Here is a 17,869-nt window from a genome sequence, read left to right as displayed (position 1 = left end):
TCAACATGCCCCGAGTGCGCCCAAGCGGTGCCGCCGCCAATGCTCCCGTCACAGCGACTCCTCACAAAGCTGGAATTAAGATACCGCTCAACGATGATCGCGAAGAAAAAGCAAAGCGCCTACAATCGCGCCAGGCCTTCCACGAAATGCACATGAACTCGCTCAAGGCTGCCGCATCTCCCGCCCGCAAACGAAAGTCGCTAGGCCCAGAACTCGCAGATGGCCCTCAAACTCCCAGCGGAAATGCATCTCAGGAAGAGGCTTTCCATGTCGGAGGAAGTGCCGTCACGCCTATGAAGCGTGTTCCTATCCTGGCCAACTTTGAAGAATGGATGAAAATGGCCACCGATAACAAGATTAATGCAACAAATTCTTGGAACTTTGCTCTGATCGACTACTTTCACGACATGTCCCTGTTAAGAGAGGGCGATGGCGTCAACTTCCAGAAAGCTTCTTGTACTCTGGACGGCTGTGTCAAGATTTACACTAGCAGAGTCGACAGTGTCGCAACAGAGACTGGAAAACTATTGAGCGGTCTTGCCGACAGTGGAAACAAGAAAAAGCGAGGAGATGCAGATGATGAGGAGAACGAGGATGGTGAAGATGAGGAGGGCGAAGACGGCACCAAGAAAAAGACGAAGAAAAAGTCACACCGCTCAGAGGCCACACTGGCAACGTCTTTCGCTCAACTGCAGCTCAAGAAGATGGAACTCGAATTTTCTGTCGACCCACTGTTCAAAAAGGCATCCGCTGACTTCGATGAGGGCGGCGCAAAAGGCTTATTGCTGAACCATCTCTCCATAGACAACACTGGAAGGATCGTCTTTGACAGCAGCGACGATGCACAGGATGATGATGAATCTCGACGAGACAGCATGGTTGAGGGGGAGGAGGAGAAGCTCGACGATGAGGAAATCAAGGCCGCTCCGCCGGCACCCATCGACATATCTGGACTGGCTGCTCGTTTCTTCCCCGATCTCTCCAAACTCGACTCTCAGGATATCTGCCCCTCGCTCAAGACTTTTGAACTTGGTGGTGGCAGCGCCTCGATGGATTTGCCCTTCTTGAAGGCCCCTGAAGATTGGCGCACGCAGAAGGAAGAGGAGGACCATGATGACGCTCGTTCTGGAATTGTTCTGGGCGACGATGATGCTGTTGGCTTCGACGACGATGACGGTGCATTCGGCGGCTTTGACATTCCCATCGATGCTGGTTTCGGTGAGGGTGGTGAAGCCTGGGCTAAGGAGGCACATGTCGAGCCACAACTTCGACCTCACGATGCAGGCGCCGACGTTGATGCTGGCGTTGGTGTTGATGCAGAAGGCGGCGAGGTGGGTGGGTTCGACTCAAACGGCAACCAGTTCGGTGTCACTCTGGCGCATCGCGGTGACGAACACGAGAACATTCTGAGCTACTTTGATCAAGCACTGCAAAAAAACTGGGCCGGTCCGGAACATTGGAAAATCAAGAAGATCAAGGATGCAGCGAAAGCGACACCTGCCACGACGAAGAAGAAGGAAAAGGAGCCTTTCGAGATCGACTTCATGAGTCCAATGAACCAACAACTAGCCGACCTCCTCTACATACCAGCTCCCTCGAACGCGACTATCAGTCTGCCCAAGAAGGACTGGAAGAGCAAGACGCGCAATTTGCTACCCGATGACAAGCACTTTAGCTCACGCGATCTGCTACGACTTTTCCTCAAGCCCAAGGCTCGCATGGGTTCACGAAAGTCAACGCAACAGACGCGTGGCGGTGTTGAACAGTTCCAACACGGCGACGTAGATGAGGCATATTGGGCAAATAACCAAGGTCTGGCTGAACCTCAACCCATCGATGAAGAAGGTGCTCGAGGAGATTACGACGCCAACTTTTTCCAAGACGATGGCTTGGGTGCAGCACCAGGCGCTGCGGATGACGATGACGATTTTGCGGATGCGCAAGAGATGTTGCCAGCTGCTGATGCCTTCGATGCTGCACAGTCAGGGGTACCTAACGATCTACCCCCGAGCAGCCAAGAAACCGCCTTTGGATCGAATCTCATCACGCAAAGTAGACGCATGCGACCAGAATATGTACAATACGCACGTGTGGCGAAGAAGGTCGATGTACGACGACTGAAGGAAGAAATGTGGCGAGGCATTGGATTTGAAGTAAGATCCCGTCCTCTCTCATCCACAAGATCAACCCCTTCTGACATACACCTCACAGATTGAACCTACACAAACTCCTTCCAAAGCACCACCACCACCAACCGTCGATATAACCGAAGAAGGCACCTTCAAATTCACAGATGTGATGAACAACCTGCGGCACGTCTATCCCCAACAACAATTATCAGATATCAGCACGAGTTTCGGGTTCATTTGTTTATTGCACTTGGCCAACGAAAAGGGTCTGGTCATTGAAAACCAAGAAGGCTTTGAAGAGTTGATATGCAGGAAAGATGTCAGTTTCAATGCCGCAGATAATGTTTAGGATGTGTCTTTTGGATGGGTTGGGATCGTTTTGGTTCATAGGTATGGCTTGGTGAAGATGGATGGTCGGTGTGTATAAACGATGATGTTTTATTCTCCTCGATCAACTGCTGCTCAATATTGCTTGTTTCTTGTAAACACCCTATCCTCGATTCCACCTGATCCAAAGAAGGCTCCCCAATCGAGTTTCCCGGAAGTATTCGCTCTCGCCAACTCTGAAGAACAGGTCTGAAAAACAACAAAGCCAATGGGATATCTCCCTCGGCAACTGACTGAACCAGATACTTCGATACATCAAGCATGCAAAACAGCACCCTCCAAACACCTCTTCACTCCCCTCTCCGTCACTTTTAACTCCCCATCTCCGGAAACCTCCACGTCAACCCCCGTCGCACCGTCATCCCCCCTGCCTCTTTCCACCCACCACCATCCTCCCTCAACAACCCAGCAGCAAAAACACAATTCTCACAATCACCCACAAGCGCAGGAGTATAGGTGATTCCGCTCCTAGTAACACTTACGCATTCTTTTTTTGGTGGTGGAGTTCCAATCGATACAGCGGGTTTTGAGGCGGAGAGCGGTGGGGCAGAGGATTGGATGGGGGTGTTTGTGGTGGCAGGTTGTGAAATATGTTGTAGTGTATTTGCACATTTGTTTTTTCGAGTGGGTGGGAGGGTTGGGTTGGGTGGTGGAGGGGTTTGCGTGACGAAGGTGGGATTATGGGAGGAGTCCTTGGGTCGTCGCTGGATGGAATTTGTTGATGGAGTTTTTTTTTTTTTTTTCTTGACTGGTGGGCTTTTTGGTTGACGATGAAAGTTGTGTTTCGCCGGGGTGGTTTTTCTGCTCCTAGAATGAGTGGGGAGGGTTCGATGCGTTTATATATGAGCCAAGTCATCTAGCAAACAGCAGGTGTATACGAGCAATTCATTCTTTTTTGTTGCTATCTGGAAATGCAAGCGATGGTACCTCGAGTCCGACGGGGCACATGCATACTATACTAAGTTTATTATCCCTAACGGAATTTTCAGCGGACCTCTCCGCGCTTCTATGCAAACAAAAGTTATTGTTTCTTATTGATAGAACAAAGTGTTGTTACAAGAAGCCTTTGTTTTTCCCTTTTCATCGTGTTCGTTCTCTCTAGCAGCTGTAGACGAATAGAGCTACTCGTAGCATTACCATTTTTGAACTTGTAGTATTTCTAATCGGGACTATAGCAAGCACGAGTACCTAGAGTCATCCAAACAAGCTGTTTAGACGGTGTCTACACGGGTTTGAGATCGGCTTCGAGACACGAGTACCATCCAGAACTGAATCGTAAAGGTTGGTAGGACAGGAATCGATTGCTGCATTCTAGGCTTGATTTTCCATCGTGATAGCACATAAGACATCTTGGGCCAGAAATTACCTCATAACCTGCTGAGTTGGTCTGATCATAGAGACATTATGCCTTCAACAGGCAGAAGGTGGTAGATGTGCGAATGAATGCCTAGTCTTCAACAGAGATGTGCGTCTTTGTTGCTCTGGTCGAATCTCCACGACTTTAGGATCATCGTTGTTGAGGTCTCAAAACGGGAAATCCACAAGAGGTCAGCATGCTACAGCAGGGCAAGATTCTCGAAGGAACGACTATGTTTGGATGAGTAGTCAAGTTATTACCGCACGAGCCATATAGAAGCTGTCACGACTCGAGGAACGAACGACAGGAGGAAGGCTGCTTGAAATTATGGTGCATCATTATTGACGCCAGTCTCAACCTGTGCTCGGCGAGTAGGATTTATCTTTGATCGCCATTGAGATGGGTTGTAGGTCCCGTGTGATGCGACGTCGTGACAGAAGTTTGACGATGATCTTATTGTTGATGGTTGAGCCTCTGACTTGGAAATGGCTGGGAGCTCTGACCAGCATCCCCAAAGCTCGGTATTTCCGGAGAGGATGCTTTCTTTCCTTTGGAGGCCCTGCACCACCATCTGCCGCGTCAACGGAGATGAATAATGGAAAGAACGCGCATATTGATTGGTGTACGCACGTAACCTGCAGACGCCTCCAACTTCGTCCCGCATCGCTCCTTCCGGGAGTCGGAAGGCTCAGACTCTTACGATGAAAATAAAGACCTTTTCTCGTTTGCTCTTCACTCAATTCACACAGACCAAACTCGGCCGAGTCACCTGTCTGTCAAATGAAGCGACAGTCGCGACACGGCCATCAGGCACGCCGGCTTGATGTGCCGCAGCCCTTCGAAACACGCCTCTTCCAACCATGTTTGATGATTGTGATCGCTACTCATGACCTGCAGATCTCTGCCTCTCAATCGCGTCCTGTCCAATATTGTGCGAACGCCTCGGAGGCAAACGAAGCCACATATACACGGCAATGAATCGCATCATGCACACCTGGTTGCATTGCCGCTCAGTGATTCTTCGTCGCCGTAGCCTTCTACCATTCTCTGACGGAAGCATGTCAACCTCGAGACCAAGACCGGGGTCTGTATAACAAGCGTTTGGCGGATATTGGCTCGCCAGAGTTACCCCTCTCTTCCCCATGCTTCCGCTGGAGTGGCTTAATACATAATAGCTACAGCATTATAGTGCCATCTAGCCCCTTTGTGTCGCAACTCTGGTCACAGGAGCAATTCGCTTCTTGCAATTCTCATCCCACCAGACTGCCATTGGGCAGAAGCCGATGTCAGAGCTGAAGCTTCGGCGGGACTTGTCTGTGGTTGATGAAATTTGCTGACAGCCGAACGGGGCATATGCAGGTCGCAAGAGTGGTGGTAGCTGCTTCGGCAAGGTACTAACCTTAAGCCTTACTCGCACTGTTGGCTCGAGCACCCCTGCTGAGTCGACGGGGTTGCAGATCGAGGTTGATCCATTCAAGGTTGCTGTTCCAGGTGTGTGCACAAAGGCCAATACGATGGCTAAATCCTTCGTTCAGGACGTCGACGTGCTAGAGCGGCACATAGACTACTAGAAGAGATGGCCAGTACATTCTACCCCATCCCATCTGCCGCCCTGGTTTTTTCTTTCCATGCGTCTGGGAGACCACTTCAATTGCTACCCTGGCTGAGATCTCTCGCAGGTACCAGACAGTACCGCAAGGCCTCCAGCACCCTCTGACGTACCTCATCTCGATCGTGTGCCGTCTTTTTCAACCACTGGGTTGTTCGTTTCTCATCCCATTCCAACAACGACACTTCCAGGAGTCGGCAGTATGGTCAAAGAAATAAACGTCGACCCGTCGTCAGGGCACTACCCTTCGCCATACAGCTTGTCGCCTCTCGGGCCAGTATTGAAGAAAGGCCTCATGGCACCGGGTCTGATGGGGTTGCTTTCCGTCGTTACGACTCTTGGTCTTCTGACGTTCATTGTCTATCGCTTTTCTACATGGAGAAGGCATTACAGGACATTTGTCGGCTACAATCAATACGTTGTTCTGTGTATGAATCTCTTGATTGCCGACTTCATACAAGCCGCCTCTTTCCTCTTCTCATTCCACTGGATCAAGAAAAACGGCATCTTTGCTCCCTCATCAGCCTGCTTCGCGCAAGGCTTCCTACTCAACATTGGCGATTTGACATCCGGCTTCTTCGTCATGGCCATCGCCTTCCACACTTTCTACACCGCTGTCAAGGGGCGTCGCATCGGGCACGTTGGTTTCACTATATCTGTGGTCTCGGTGTGGTCTTTCGCCTTGGTATTGAGCATCATTGGTCCGATTCAATACAAAGACAGATACTTTGTGCGTGCTGGTGCATGGTGCTGGGCCGGCGAGCAATATCAAACAGATCGTCTGGCTTTACATTACCTCTGGATATTCATTGTCCAATTCGGAACCATCATCATCTACGTCTTTGTTTTAATCCGACTGAGAGCCGCCGTTGCCGCCGTGGTACCTTCCGTCAGAGTCCAATCTACCAGTTACGCCAAGGTGGACAGAGCAGCAAAGCTGATGGTGCTATATCCATTGGCATACATCGTCCTGACACTTCCTCTGTCAGCAGGTCGCATGTGGAGCATGGCACACCACGAAAAGAACCTCCCCGATGCCTATCAATGCGTGGCAGGCGCTCTCCTGGCCAGCTGCGGTTGGGTCGACACCCTCCTTTACACACTCACCCGCAAGACCCTGATCAACGGCGGCGGCAACTCAAATCGCCGCGTCCGCTTCAACAACGCAAAGAGCAGTAACGAAGACCCCTCAAGCATCGACCCGAATGGTGGCTCCATCCTCCAAACCCGTACCGTCACCGTCAGCGCCGGCCAAGTCTACGCACTGGACACCATCGATGAAGAACAACGCGGTCGGCCGGAGAACAAACACAGATACAAAAAGAGCTTTACGGAAAGGACGGGACATTCGCCTACAGGCAGCTTGGACCCCATCATCACTGGCCACCATCTGGGTGTCGGATCAGACAAAGTCGGTACGGAAGTGCAGGTAACATCTGCAGCTATCGACACATCCAGCGACGATGGCGCTTCAAGGTTATCGAGCTTTGACGATGGGAAATCACCGCATGCACGATAAACGCTACGACACAGTGTGCATATTTTCTTTCTTTTGTTCAATTTTTCTTCTTGTCTTTTATACAACTCCAGAGATACCATTCTTGTTCAATATGATCTTGTTACTATTCATCTGTTGCACTCTTCTTCATTATTGTGCATGTTTCCCCATCTGTGCCGTCGAGGCCGTTTATACTTCGGTCGCTCCTTCGCGTCCTCTTTTCCAATTCCTCCACCAGCAGTATCCGAGAAGACGCAGACGGCACGATTGTCCTCTTGACTGACTCCTCGTGCTGATCATCTGATGAATCCGTCCTCTGTATATCAACACTTGACAGGGTGATAGCGCTAACAATGCTCAAAAAACACATCCGACGATGGCACCTCAACTACACCATTTCGTCCGTCCCTAACCGAAGTTGCTAATGACTATGTATATCAACTCTTATGATAACGACCTTGATACCTTGGATCCTTGTACCACGCGAGTAAATTTGAGATTAAAGTGTTTATCATCCATGGTTTTGCAAAGTGTCACCTAACACGATAGTCGTGAATTCATTTCCAGAAAACGAAGCCGCGATAAAATCCGAAATTTATATATCGTCCATCACAAAGCAGTTCTAAAGACTTGAAACTCCTCCGGGACCAAACATTGACTATCAAACACTTGTATTATGAAGTTACTTTGTCCAAAGATGATATCGTGCCATAATCTTCGACGATTGAATACAGTTCGATCTCGAAAATTGTGGGTTGCGATATCACCCTGTCATCACATCACGTGCTTCCAAACTTCAACTTCTTCAACACCAGCGCGTCAGGCAAACCATAGACCTAGAGAACGCAAATCGAAGTCTTCAAATTATCCAGAGAGAAAGCTGAATCGGCAGTAGACTAAACATCGTGGTCAATGGCAAATCACCGTGGTGGATAGGGATAGTCAACAGATGGATGCACGTCGGTGGCGGGAAAAACACAATTCACTGACCGTGGAAACAGAAGAGCAAAGAGGCAGCAACGAATTAGCAAGAAAAACGTAGCAACACATCACAAATCCAACACGGAGAGGCACAGATATTTTTAGTTGAACGTAAAAAGAGACATTTTCATTTCTAAGCTCCATCGCACAATATGATAAATGCAACGAAAGCTACAGCTCGCAGACAACAATAGAAAAGCGAATGCTTGATTTTGGTCATGCGCCCCACCCTCCTCCATGCGATTAGCATGGTCGAAGGGATGTGGCGTTGTTGTTTGTCTGCTCCTTTCCCCCAATCATACTTCATCCTAGATCAAGTCTACCCAGCCGCGTCCTAAATCGTGAAAGGGTATGCTCGAACATACTCCTGAGATGCTCATGCGGGTATCGGAAAGGCTTCCCATCACTCGTTGATGGAAATCCCTTAGAGCTTGTCGTAGTAGTTCTCGTAACCGGGAACCTCGGGCTTGAGACCCTTGCGCTTGCGCATCTCGAGGGTGACTTGACCGGGCATGGTGGTGCCATCGAGGGGAGAACCACCGGGGAGGACCTGCCAATGGTCGAAGACCAACTGGGGGAAGGCCTGACCGGAGGTGGCGGCACGGAGATCGGCGTTGAAACCGAAGGACTCCTTGACGGGAAGGTAGGCCTTGATGTTGAACAGGGGAGTTCCGGGACGCTGGGCCTCCTCGAAGACGTGACCACGACGGCGGGTAAGGACAGAGTAGATACCACCCATGGCCTGCTCGGGGACCTGGATCTCGACCAAGAAGACGGGCTCGAGGAGAGCGGGGTCGGAGAGAAGGACCGAGGCGTAGAGGACACGACGAGCGGTAGGGATGACCTGACCACCACCTCTGTGGATGGCATCGGCGTGGAGGGTAACATCCTGGATGTTGAAGCGGATAGAGCGCATGGGCTCCTCGGCAACGGGACCTTCCTTGGTGGCCCACTGGAAACCAGAGACAACGGAATCCTTGATTTCGTTGAGGTACTGGACAGCCTTGGTCTGGTCAACCAACAAGTTGGCACCGTTGGTGTCGGGACCGAAGCACCAAATCTTGCGGGCATCGGTGACATCCCAGCCGTGCTCGTCGGCGAGGATACGGGCACGAGCCTTGAAGTCGTCACGGGGGGCGATCTTGCCGGCCTCAATGGCGAGCGAGACCTCCTCGGACAGAGGAGTGGCGGTCATGTAGATACGGTTGTGCTTGTTGGGCGACTTGGACAGGGCAGTCATGGTGGAGTCACCGGCAACGGTCTCACGGTACTGGACGACGGGGTCCGAGATACGGAGAGGAACACCAGCGTGGTCCTCCTCGAGATCCTTCAAGCAAATCTCGAGATGGAGCTCACCGGCACCAGCAACAACGTGCTCACCGGAGGGGGTGATGAAGGTCAAGACACAAGGGTCGGACTTGGACAGACGCTTGAGACCCTCGACAAGCTTGGGCAGATCGTTGGCGTTCTTGACCTCGACGGAGCGCTGGACAACGGGAGAGACGGAGAACTTCATGACCTTCATGTTGTGGGCAGTCTCGGAGGTGGTAAGAGTACCAGACTTGAGCAAGAACTGGTCAATACCGACGAGACCAAGAATGTTACCGGCGGGAACATCCTCAATGGGCTCGGTGTAACGACCCATCATGAGAATGGTACGCTGGATAGACTTGACGAACAAGTCCTCCTTCTTGCCAGGGGTGTAGTTGGGGCCCTGGATGCGGACCTTGAGACCGGAACGGACGGTACCAGCGAAGACACGACCGAAGGCGTAGAAACGACCCTTGTCGGAGGTGGGGACCATCTTGGAGACGTACAACATGAGAACACCCTTGGGGTCACAGTCGCGGATGGCGATGGCGGCCTCATCATCAGGGGGACCCTCGTAGAGAGTCTCCATACGGTACTTCTGGGCGGTGGCGGGCGAGGGAAGGTGGAGAACCATCATCTCGAGGAGAGCGTCAGCGGCAGGGAGGAACTTGCGCATGACGGTCTTGAGGAGCTGCTTCTGCTGGAGCTCCTTCTCGTCACCAGTGAGCTTGATGTCGAGCTTCTCGCAGAGCTTGAAGACCTCCTCGTTCTTGGCGTTCATGACGGAAGAGAAGATGCGGAAGATGGGGTCAAGGACGAACTGGTTGAAGGCACGCTCGGTGTCGTCGCCAGCAACCTTGGTCCACTTCTTGGTCTTTGCGTTGAAGAAGTTGTCGCCCCACAGACGGTCCATCATCTTGTTCTTGTCGACACCGAACTTCTTGGCGTAACGACCGGCGAACTGACGGATGGTGAAGGCCCAGCCGTGAAGACCGGAACCGAAGGCGACGGTACCCTTCTCGGGGTAGACCTGGACGTCACCGAGGACTTTGTCGAAGTAGGTCGAGATGACGACGTTGACGGACTCGATAACACGGGAGAAGTTCTGGTACAGATCCTCCTTGGAGAGCTGGAGCTCGAGGAGAGCACGGTCGACCTTGTTGATGATGACGACGGGCTTGATACGCTCACCAAGAGCCTGACGGAGGACGGTCTCGGTCTGGACACAGACACCCTCAATGGTGTCGACGACGACGAGAGCACCATCGGTGACACGGAGAGCAGCGGTAACTTCAGATGAGAAATCAACGTGACCAGGCGAGTCGATCAAGTTGATCAAGAACTCGTTCTTCTCGGTCTTGACGGGGATGTCCTTGAGGTCCTCCTCGTCCAAGAGCTGGGCGAAAAGGGAGATGGCGGTGGACTTGATGGTGACACCACGCTCCTGCTCGTCGGGACGAGTGTCGGTGAAACGGGCCTCACCAGCCTTGGCCGATGAGATGATACCGGCACGCTGGACCAGGGAGTCGGTAAGGGTAGACTTTCCGTGATCGACTGAGAGTGTTGTCAGTAGGCTGTTCAGCAAGCTGGTTGTGCGCAGAGAGGCTTACCGTGAGCAATAACGGACATGTTACGGATGTTGATGGGGCTGCGCGGTCGTCAGTATGCTGTCCATGGCTGCTTGTCTCAATAGGGCCGGATCTTACGAATCCATCAATCCGCGGATCTGGTGTCATGGTCAGCATCTCTACTCATGCGCATGGCTGGTGGTGCGTTGCTTACCTCCTCAACAGTGAACTTGACCATGTTGGCGGTATTTGTATGGGTATCTCTTGAAAAAGTTTTACTTGGAGGGCCCCGCTCTCAGTGTAGTGCGTCAAGCACTGGTGAATGTGTAAATTGAAAGAGAGCCTGCCTGTGAAGAAAAAAAGTGAGCGACCGAGTCTTTATCAAGGCGACGGTGAGGTGGGAAAGAGGCTGACCTGAGACGAGGCGATGGAGTCGATGGGAGGGGAAAGAGAGAGAAGGAGAGCTCGCTTTGTCTGCGTGAGGAGGAGACACGGATTTTTGACGAGTGGGGTGTGCGAGCGCGCTAGTGCCAAGTGGCGGCAACCCGATTGGATTTTTCTTCATCAGAATGCACGTCCGTGCTCAGTTATACGCCTGCTGCACATCTTCCTATCCATCAACCATCAATCATGACCACCGCGGTGACTAGATAGAGATACTCTTAGACAGCCATGTAGCCATCTACCTGTTCATATCACGCATCATGCGCAACTTCTACTTGTATCAACAGCTCCAGGAAGCTAATCAAGCTCACACGTCCATAGCTCCTCAAGCTTGCCTTGCCTTTGCAGCTCACCTCACCTAAAAAGCAACATGCAAAGGCTACTTTCGCCGACCTCACCGAGCTTCAACCAGGACACCGCACCTCGTCCATGTGGCAAACCTCTTTTCCGTGCTTGTCTCCACCAGTTGACTACATTTTTTCCCTCTCATCCTTGCCTTCCATCACTCTTCGTGTTCGTCAAGGCGCGTGAAGCGTCAAGTCCAGCCTTCGTGATTTTGCCGAGCTTTGCTGCCCAACGAAAGATCGACGGCTGGGCCCCCCGTTGGTTGCGATGCCACCCGCTTTGCTGTTTGCCACCTTCTTCATTTGCTGCTTCGTATCGAAGTCGATAACACTCGTTTTCGATCTTGTGAATTGCACATCTGATTATCAGCAATCGAATCATCTCAAACAATCAACAACATCATCAGAGGGGTTTTCAGGAAACCCGAATTGCAGCTTCTACGCGCATCAAAACGCTTTGGTAAATAACATTCACTTCAAATCAACCACGATAGCCATCTTAACCTATCAACCTCTACTGCCTTGACCAATACGTAAAACCCCAACCTTCTCTGGACAACTGTCAACACATACGTGACCGCAAAATGGAAGACGCGATGTCACGCTTGACTCCCACAACTTTCCATCTTTATCAGCCTTGAGCTTGGGATAAATCTACCCTTCTGACTGGCAGGTTCACTTAGCTTTTTACTATTGGTTCAAGTTTTCGTGGCAGCAACTATCGATGCATGTCTCTTGTCTCTTGGATTTAAAAATCATAGATTTTCCCATTGTCGGTATTGATATCTCATCGCAAAAATCCTTTGACAATAGGCACGCTCGAAAACTACACACGCCCATCTCCCAACATATGTGGTCAAGCAATGTACATCAAAGCTGTCTGAAGCCAGTGCCACGCTCCACTCTGCCCTTTCGTCACCTCATACAGTCCAAAGAATACCTTGAAAAAATCTGCACCCACAACCGTTCATTTCCACCCTCCAGCACCTTACGACCAAACCATCAGTCCCAAAAGCCGAAGAACATGCCGGCTTATATCAAAAATTCGTCACTTAAGACGAGCGTGCCTTCTTCACTTCCCCTTGTCTGAAATAACCATTCACGAAAAAATCCACTTTTGAGGGAAAAGCTCGTAAGATTGCATACCAATGCTAGGTACTCTGCATAGCAAGCACTTCTTACACACGTCTTCACCGTGTCAATCTCCCCAGAAAATGCATCTGCGACCATAACCCTCGTCCCGAGGTATTTAAGCAGAGACTCCTTCATTCTGTCTATGCCGTCCTTTCGCTCCTGCAACTTCAAATTCAACATCGTATATACATCGTCGTCTTTTCCACTTCCAGTCTCCAATTGAGCGAGGATCTCGCCTTGTCGCCTTCTCGCCTGGTATGCTCATAGGCTGGTTACCGACACAAGATAACCATCATTTCCTTGATGATTATCCCTCCAACAATGCCTCGACGATAACTTCGATATAAAGCGATAAAGCAACACCCCTAGTATTGCAAATGCATCTTTTACCCGTTCAAGTCCAAATGATGATGCACATCCATCCTAGCCGTACGCACGCACACATGTATGCAGCTGAACACACACATGCATGCAGCTGAACACACACGTGCAAGCAGCTGAAGACACACGTCCCAAACCACGACTCACAAGCCATGAGCTTGTCGCCACATATCCTCTTCCACTATTGTGAGAGAACCTTCTTCTCTTTCCTTCTCTTTCCACCTCTCTCACTCTCTCTCTCTCTCTCTCTCTCACTCTCTCTCCCTCACTCTCTCTCGGAAAGGGGGAGAAGAAGGGAGTAAAATACTCACCCCCCTGACCGAGAAGGAGTTCGAGTGATATGATGTTGAAGATTTCGTTTTCCCTGTCCTGGAAGTATCCGTCGAGGTGCAGAAGTTGGTGTTTCGAGGATAGAAGGGTATTTCGCCGGGTTTTGTGTGTGTGGTGCCAGTGAGCACGATTGCCTGAATGGATGTTTCCAATCAATGCCCTCCACAACCCATTGTCAGAAAGCGTCCATGAAAGCGAGAAGTGATATGCACCCAACCCCCTCTCCACCCATAAATCATGTTAGAAATTGCTCTTCCCTTCAAGCTGCAATAATGTCCGTGAAAGGGAAGAAAACGAAATTTCCCGATCGAATATTTCCATAATTTCATCATTTCCCATCCCCCCCCAATTCCCCATCAACGCAAACATTTCTGCACGAGCGCCACCATCCTAGGAACCAATTCCCTGACGAGAAAAGGCTTGGTCACCACCTCATCCATACCCGCCTCCACCGCAACAGCAACTTGTTCATTCCTAGCATTAGCAGTAATGGCAATAACAGGCACATGCCCAATAATACCCCCCTTCGATTCCAATTCGCGGATACGGCGGACGCAGGTAAGTCCATCCATCACAGGCATTTCCACATCCATGAGGATGAGGGATAATGGTATGGAGGAAGAGGAAGAGGCGGAAGGGTTGAATATGGTGGTTTCGAGGAAATTTAAAGCGGCGAGTCCGTCGTCGGCGACATGGACGGTGTGGACACCCAGACGGCGGAGTTGTTGTGCGATAACCTGCGCCACCCCATACATATCAGCATGCGAGAAAAGGTTGTATTTTTCTCAAAGCAAAAAAAAAAGAAACTCACCTTTTGATTAATGGCATTGTCCTCGCAGACCAGGATGTGCAAGTTTTCCACAGTCACATCACTCAACTCTGAAGTATTGGACTTGGTCACAATCTGGACATCTAGTTCGCCGTCCTTGTGTGGCAAATTCTCGACATCGGTCATGGCTTCTGTAGACACGATTGACAGAGAACGTGACGCCGGAGCAGTGGGTGGAGCGGCTCGTCGAGTCTTGACATAGAAGCCAAAGGTCGAGCCAACTCCAGCAACACTTTTCACTCCTATCTGGCCTCCTTGCAACTCACTCAACCCTCTTGAGATGAACAGACCTAAACCACTTCCGCCATAGGTTTTGTGTGTTTTCGGAGAAGCTGTATTGACGACTGTTCAGTAAATATTCACGTGTCGGTATGTGCGCGAGGTCACTCACCTTGAGCAAATCTTTGGAACAGAAGCTTGCACTCTTCTTCTGTAAGGCCTCGACCGGTATCTTCCACACCAATGTAAATGTACAGCTCTTCCTCTGCGGTCCAGTCCATAAGACCGTTTGATACCGAAGGGGTAAGAGGCATCTGTAATTCGGTGTTGGCATCCTTGCGAGGAGGTAAAAATGCAATCCCAAAATCCTTTTCCGTAGGTTTGGTCGTGGAAGCGGCGAGTTTGATGGTAATGTTCCTTGTCTTTTCATCTTTCGTAAACTTGATAGCATTGGTCAGGAAGTTGATTATCTGCAGGAAGATATTAGCCGAGTGCTCGACAACAGATTCAGAAGATCATATTCTTGCTCACCACTTGCAAGAGACGACCTGGATCTACCAGGACATAATCAAGGGCCAGATCTGTGAAACTTCTATCGACGTTTATGTTCGCCGTGATTTTGGCGTGCTCAATCTCCATTTCAAACATTTTCAATGCCGTCTTGATGATTGAAGGTACCTGTGCCTTTTCCAGACTCAGTACCAGAAGGTTCGAATCCAGTTTCGAAAAGGTCAACACTTCATCAATGATCTGCTTCATATGTCGAGCACATAGAGTGATTGTTTGAGCAGCATCTATCAACGGATCGACTGTGTCTTGATTTGTCGGAAGGTCGACCATTCCCAGAATTCCATCTGCAAGCTGAAGAATGCCGGATAGAGGATTACGCATTTCGTGACTCAACATATCGAGGAAGGTTTCTGTTGCGCGCTTGGTCTCGAGCGCGTCCTGAAGTTTCTCGCTTATGAGTCGTTCAGTCAATTTTCTCGGACTCACGTCAAGAAGCCATCCCTGAACTGAGGTCACATTTCCTGCAGCATCACGCTCAGCATAAGACATTGACTCCACCCATCGAACCTTGTCGGGCGACGATGTTGTGGGCGTTCTGAAACGCAATTCAGCTTGCACAGGCTTCTTGCCTTCGATTGTTCTGCGCCACATGTCATTGACAAGTTCCAAGTCCTCCTCATACACTGATGGGTTCCAAGCAAGACCTTCATCCGCATTCTTGTAGAACTGCGCTCGACTTGTGCCGTGCAGTTCCAAATATGCATCATTCACAAACACAGGATACCCATCTGGTCGTAACATGTACATGCCAATAGGAGCCTGCCTAGCCATGCGCGCGTAAGACTCCTCTTGCTTTTCAGCTTTCAACAAAGCGACTTGCAATTTGTCAGACAAGGCCGAGGTTATTTCCTCATTCTTCCTTTGCTCTTCGGGCAAAGTGATGAAAATGGCAGTCTTACGAAGCAAGTCAGCAATGCCTGTTATGAATGATTTGCTACCTTCATCGAAAGGTCGATTAGGGTTCATGGCTATAACGGCGACAGCAAGCCTGCGATCATTCAGATCGGTGATAGGCATCACACAAAGAGTGTTTATCGTGCCGTGATCGGGAGTAGTCCAGCGGAGACCATCAGGAAGGGAGTGATCAGCTTGTCTCAAGATAGCCAGTCTGTCGAAAATCGGGATAGTCTTAAGCGCATCAAGCAGAGATGACGATGGCCTTGACTGCATATCGGAAACACCGAACGAGGCCTCGAGGAGGTAGTCTTGCGGATCCATTGATGATTTTGCAAGTCGCGAATTCTCAGCAGTATTGGAGAGAGAAAAGACACAACCAGCGACAATGTCGATGGAGGTTTTACCCAGCGAGTCCAACGAGGCAGACCAGAGCTGCTTGAGAGAAGTTGCGACGGCGGCCGCCTTGATCCAGGAATCGAGTATGGCGGCTCTGTTTTCTTGTACGACAGCAGTAGTGTTTTCAGCAAATTCACAGACACAGCCAAGATAGCGGCTGTCCGGGCCAATGATGGGCAATTGGTAAAAGTGATGCCATGTCTGTTCGGGAAAGCCATCTCTTTCCAGTACGAACATGATGTTCTTTGCTTGATATGCCTTTCCCGAACTGACAACAGCCTTGATGGTTTCGGTAATCTGGTCATACATGACTTGACCCCATGTGTCGACCAAGGGCATGCCTAAACAGGGGTGTTTCTTGCCGAGAATAGGTACAGCGGCTTCATTGTAGATCATGAGATGTTGATCGCCCCAATACAGAATGCGCGTCTCTGGACAGACCATCATTCTCTGTACGGAACGGCGAAGCTGGGTATGCCAGGACGAGATGGGACCGAGAGGGGTCTGATCGAAGGGATAATTCCTGACAAAGGACATCCAGGGGTCGTCTTTTGGTTCCAGCCATCCCATGTACATGTCAGAAAGTTTCTCTACCCCGGTGTTGCCATTCTTGCTGCTATGCGAGGAAGGAGTGTCTTGTTCCTGATGGTGGTCTAAGGTTGTAGTATTCTCGGCCTGTGTAGTCGGTGCAGGAGTCCAGCGACAAAAGACGGTCATGAGTGATGATTCCAGGCTCTTTCCCATCCATTTCTGTTGCGCAAAGGTACCCAGGTCGATTGGTTGAGCGGTGACATGTTTCGCGACAGTGGCCAGGCTCTCGGCCCATGATTGGAAGTCACGACGGGAGGCTGTCGCTTGAAGAAGTGAGTCCAGGGCAGAGTTGCAAAAGGGTATATTCCGTGTCTTGACATCGAGCAGAAAGGTCGGTCGGTCGTCGTGTGTTATGAAGTCGATCAGCGTATCGATCTGAGACGTCCCCAGGTTCGACAGGGAGCCGCGTCCGTGGCTGTGGGAGGGTGCCGTCATGGCCAGTCAAGGAGCGACTGCCGCGACAGGGGAAAGTCGCGAACGAAAGCCACGTCAAAGGGAGCAAGCGCTCTTGGACAGAAAGATGGGTTGAGCACTTGTGTTGGTCTACAGAAGGCATGTCCAGCCCGTGTTAAGGTTTCGCTATTCACCGTCTACACGGTAGGTAGATGATGATGATGTTGCCAAGCATGCCCATGCCCATGCCCATGCTACGTGAACATGGCATTGACATCACTTTTTCAGCTGAGGTATATCGGAGGCGTTATCGTGTCTATGTTCCCAGCCGAAAGAGGACAGAAGTTGCAGAGGCCAAAGTCTGTATAAAACCAAGCGATATAGACGGCCTTACCGGCCTCATCTGCAAAGCGCAGATCAACAAGTTCTGGCCATTTCAGGGATCTCATCGAAGAAGCTTGAATTTGGAAGCACGACCCAAATACCCGGAGCGCCTCGCTA

General features: G+C 50.6%; 5 protein-coding genes across 5 annotated transcripts; 2 read left to right on the top strand and 3 right to left on the bottom strand.

Moving 5' to 3' along the window:
• Positions 1–5: 5 nt before the first annotated feature.
• On the top strand, positions 6–2,478 carry M438DRAFT_280120 (barren; the record flags this gene model as incomplete). Its single annotated transcript, XM_029901142.1, has 2 exons — positions 6–2,153; positions 2,212–2,478. The coding sequence occupies 2 exons, from the start codon at positions 6–8 to the stop codon at positions 2,476–2,478; spliced, it is 2,415 nt and encodes an 804-aa protein (XP_029757312.1).
• Positions 2,479–5,720: 3,242 nt separating this feature from the next.
• On the top strand, positions 5,721–6,611 carry M438DRAFT_255640 (uncharacterized protein; the record flags this gene model as incomplete). Its single annotated transcript, XM_029899714.1, has 1 exon — positions 5,721–6,611. A coding segment is annotated over one exon (891 nt), but the record flags the coding sequence as incomplete, so codon positions are not given.
• A 1,453-nt stretch (positions 6,612–8,064) lies between these two features.
• Positions 8,065–11,273, bottom strand: M438DRAFT_408134 (P-loop containing nucleoside triphosphate hydrolase protein). The gene is made up of 5 exons (XM_029909939.1): positions 11,255–11,273; positions 11,055–11,187; positions 10,979–10,998; positions 10,883–10,920; positions 8,065–10,826 (listed from the first exon to the last, which is right to left on the bottom strand). The coding sequence occupies exons 2-5, from the start codon at positions 11,076–11,078 to the stop codon at positions 8,386–8,388; spliced, it is 2,523 nt and encodes an 840-aa protein (XP_029757310.1). The 5' UTR covers positions 11,079–11,187; positions 11,255–11,273; the 3' UTR covers positions 8,065–8,385.
• On the bottom strand, positions 10,991–11,529 carry M438DRAFT_97004 (uncharacterized protein). The gene is made up of 2 exons (XM_029910441.1): positions 11,055–11,529; positions 10,991–10,998 (listed from the first exon to the last, which is right to left on the bottom strand). The coding sequence occupies exon 1, from the start codon at positions 11,403–11,405 to the stop codon at positions 11,136–11,138; it is 270 nt and encodes an 89-aa protein (XP_029757309.1). The 5' UTR covers positions 11,406–11,529; the 3' UTR covers positions 10,991–10,998; positions 11,055–11,135.
• Positions 11,530–13,812: 2,283 nt separating this feature from the next.
• M438DRAFT_97118 (uncharacterized protein) lies at positions 13,813–17,688 on the bottom strand. Its single transcript, XM_029910442.1, has 4 exons — positions 15,053–17,688; positions 14,694–14,991; positions 14,285–14,634; positions 13,813–14,210 (listed from the first exon to the last, which is right to left on the bottom strand). Exons 1-4 carry the CDS (start codon positions 17,408–17,410, stop codon positions 13,830–13,832), a joined length of 3,387 nt encoding a protein of 1,128 aa, XP_029757308.1. The 5' UTR covers positions 17,411–17,688; the 3' UTR covers positions 13,813–13,829.
• Positions 17,689–17,869: the final 181 nt, after the last annotated feature.

Source organism: Aureobasidium pullulans, assembly GCF_000721785.1.
Source record: "Aureobasidium pullulans EXF-150 unplaced genomic scaffold scaffold_20, whole genome shotgun sequence".
Classification (NCBI taxonomy): domain Eukaryota; kingdom Fungi; phylum Ascomycota; class Dothideomycetes; order Dothideales; family Saccotheciaceae; genus Aureobasidium; species Aureobasidium pullulans.
This window is presented reverse-complemented; position numbering and strand designations above follow the sequence as displayed.

Excerpts from the sequence above, each read along its gene's own strand:
- M438DRAFT_408134 (XM_029909939.1), bottom strand. The coding sequence starts at position 11,078 with ATGGTCAAGTTCACTGTTGAGGAG. Across the intron at positions 10,921-10,978 it reads ATCCGCGGATTGATGGATTC|CCCCATCAACATCCGTAACA; the intron begins GTAAGATCCGGC and ends ACGACCGCGCAG. Across the intron at positions 10,827-10,882 it reads CATGTCCGTTATTGCTCACG|TCGATCACGGAAAGTCTACC; the intron begins GTAAGCCTCTCT and ends CAACACTCTCAG.
- M438DRAFT_97004 (XM_029910441.1), bottom strand. The coding sequence starts at position 11,405 with ATGAAGAAAAATCCAATCGGGTTGCCGCCACTTGGCACTAGCGCGCTC.
- M438DRAFT_97118 (XM_029910442.1), bottom strand. The coding sequence starts at position 17,410 with ATGACGGCACCCTCCCACAGCCACGGACGCGGCTCCCTGTCGAACCTG. Across the intron at positions 14,635-14,693 it reads GTTCCAAAGATTTGCTCAAG|CTTCTCCGAAAACACACAAA; the intron begins GTGAGTGACCTC and ends TCGTCAATACAG. Across the intron at positions 14,211-14,284 it reads ACAATGCCATTAATCAAAAG|GTTATCGCACAACAACTCCG; the intron begins GTGAGTTTCTTT and ends GGGGTGGCGCAG.